The sequence below is a fragment of the Penaeus japonicus genome, unplaced genomic scaffold, assembly GCF_977035675.1.
Source record: "Penaeus japonicus unplaced genomic scaffold, GWHDUDI00000001_assembly GWHDUDI00000026, whole genome shotgun sequence".
NCBI lineage: Eukaryota > Metazoa > Arthropoda > Malacostraca > Decapoda > Penaeidae > Penaeus > Penaeus japonicus.
Window position 1 is genome coordinate 3,197,624 of NW_028234428.1, and position 2,500 is coordinate 3,200,123.

Sequence of the window (2,500 nt, forward strand, 5' to 3'; positions counted from 1 at the left end):
TAATAACATGAACAATTATCATAGTAATGGTAATGTTGATAATCATGATAAACAATAATAGCAATAATAATTATTATCATTATGATAATACCAACGATCAAAATGATAATAACAGTGATAACAAAAAGGATAATAATGATGATAACAATGGTAATAATGACAAGAATAAGGGTAAAGTTAATGATAATTATAATTATTATCACGGCTAAAACGATGATGATAATAGTATCGACAATCATGATGATATTTTTTATCAATAATAACAATATCAGCAATAAAAAACAAAGACAGTAACACGAAAGATATCTTTCAAAATACAAATGAAGCCAATAATATCCTAAAAGCACGACCTCGCCCAACACGAACGCGGGGGAAGAGCGTGATCGATCAGCTGTGTTTTGTTTACATGATGGCGGCCTCTTCCCCTGACAGCGACCTCGGGAGCATCGAATGTTTCCAAAATTACACGGCTCCGGAGGTCTTTGTGCAGGGTCTTGCGGGCCAGATTAACCAGCAGGATGTGGAGGCCATCATACGAGCCCAGAAACAAATGTGAGTGGGAAGCTAAAGGAAGGAGTGGCTGTGACAGACGTTTGTGTGGTGTTCCATCTGCAGGGGAAAGAGTAGGATCATCTTTTGCGATGTATTTTATGTAGTTTATGTACTTTTATTAAGTGTTTATCCACCGTGGATTTCTGAACGGGACTTTTTCTCTTAATTATATTGGCTGTGGGTTGTTCAAATTTGCTTGAAACTTGATTTGATCTGCAATGGATAGCTTGCAAATCTCATTTCCAGTATAATCATGATGCAGTATCAAGGGATCACTCCGGCCTCTGTGCTTTGTGCTTTAGTAAAGACCAACTAATATTCACCAAGATCATTCTGGCAAGATTAAGATTGATTCCTTATTTAGCAATAAGTTGGTAAGATGTACAAGCTGTCTTTCCGTAATGTGTATGGGATGGAGGATGGTTGGCCGTTACTCCTGTAAAGTGATCATGGTTGTCTCTGTTTCATGCTCCAGAAAAGGCCAACAAATATAGATCACAGATATTCAAGCAAGATAGAGCATGAGCTGGCTCCTTATTTGATAAACATGACCAGTAAGGCAAATTTACCGTAAGGTCTACAAGCTCTTATCTTTCCACATTATATGCAGTGAAGGTTATTTGGCCTATACCAGAATGCCAACACATCAATTGGCATAATGACAGTGAAGGATACATGGATGCCTTCTAAAGATTCCATATTTTTATATAGAGATAAATTGAAACTGACCTGTGCTGCAGACACTGTCCCAGCCTATCACTTTGTGTGCATATCAGACAGTGGACATCTTTCCAGATACTTTAGTTATATGTACAATAAGATAATGGCATTTGTTTATATCTAATATATGCATGCCTGGTAACAGGGAGGATATTTTGTTTGTTGGAAAACTACCAGTTTTCCAATATGCCTAACACTATTTGTTATTGAAGATTTTTGAAAAATATATTTAATAATTATTATTTTTTGCTTGTAGATGTTGTTTATTAGGAGATTGAAAGAGATTTCTGCTAATGAAGTTCCTTTTTTGTTTATTTTTATCCATAATAGAAATGGGAATGGTTCCAGCAATTCAGTTCTGTAATACATCTTAATCTCGGTCTGCAATTTCTTGATGCAGGCAATCTTGAAATTTGTGAAAAAATTAAAGCTTTCCAGTGGTTTGGAAGCTTTAACAGCTTTCATAAAGATATTTTGAATATTAATTAATAATTTTGTGATATCAGACCAAGGAATTATGGGCAGTTTGGTAAAGTCCTGCTATTATTGAATTAGGGTCTTTTCATACCATTAGCCTAAGGTGATTTGTCAATATAGCATTTCTTCTCCATGTGACAGTGCAGTACATTATAAAGTTCAGTTCCCATTTCAAACTTGCTTCAGGAAAACCAGATGAAACAAACAAAAAGCAATGAGAATATCTCTAAAATCAGCATAAAAACATATCATTAACCCGTTAGCGATGGGTGACGTCGTCATACATGGCTCAGAAGCTCTGGCCTGACAATGGGCATCATGACATTCGAGGATTTTGGATCACTTCGTTATTTTATTGCACTATTAGTAATGAGTGAGTTATGATGACAGTTGTAGTCATAATTATTATAGCTGCCATAACATAAAGCAAAATGGGTTTCACCTTATATCCAAAACCTAGATGGCACCACTTTCTTCTAGCACCAGCAGGAGAGAGAGCCTTGAATGGCACTCATCTACGGTCTCTAGCAAGCATTACCTTTATTGAGCGATGGCATCTAAAGTACTGCAGATGAATGATGTGCAGGCAAAACGAGAGGAGAAAGGTGACTCAAACCATGCCCAATGTCTACAATGTCCTCCTGTGCTAGAAGGGATGCCTTTTACTGTGGCACTCACAGTCATAAGCACAAGTTTCCTTCCTCTTCCTCATCTCTTCATGTTATCATCATTGTGGATGGTTATGTGTTTC

At 36.7% G+C, this 2,500-nt stretch overlaps 1 protein-coding gene across 1 annotated transcript in view; it reads left to right on the plus strand.

The window, feature by feature from the left end:
* Positions 1–394: 394 nt before the first annotated feature.
* Positions 395–2,500, plus strand: part of LOC122254540 (kxDL motif-containing protein CG10681) — a 7,404-nt gene continuing 5,298 nt past the window's right edge. Inside the window, exon 1 of the mRNA XM_043018260.2 lies at positions 395–552. Coding sequence (XP_042874194.1) covers positions 407–552 — 146 coding nt within the window. The 5' untranslated portion in view covers positions 395–406. The remainder of the gene's footprint in view (positions 553–2,500) is intronic.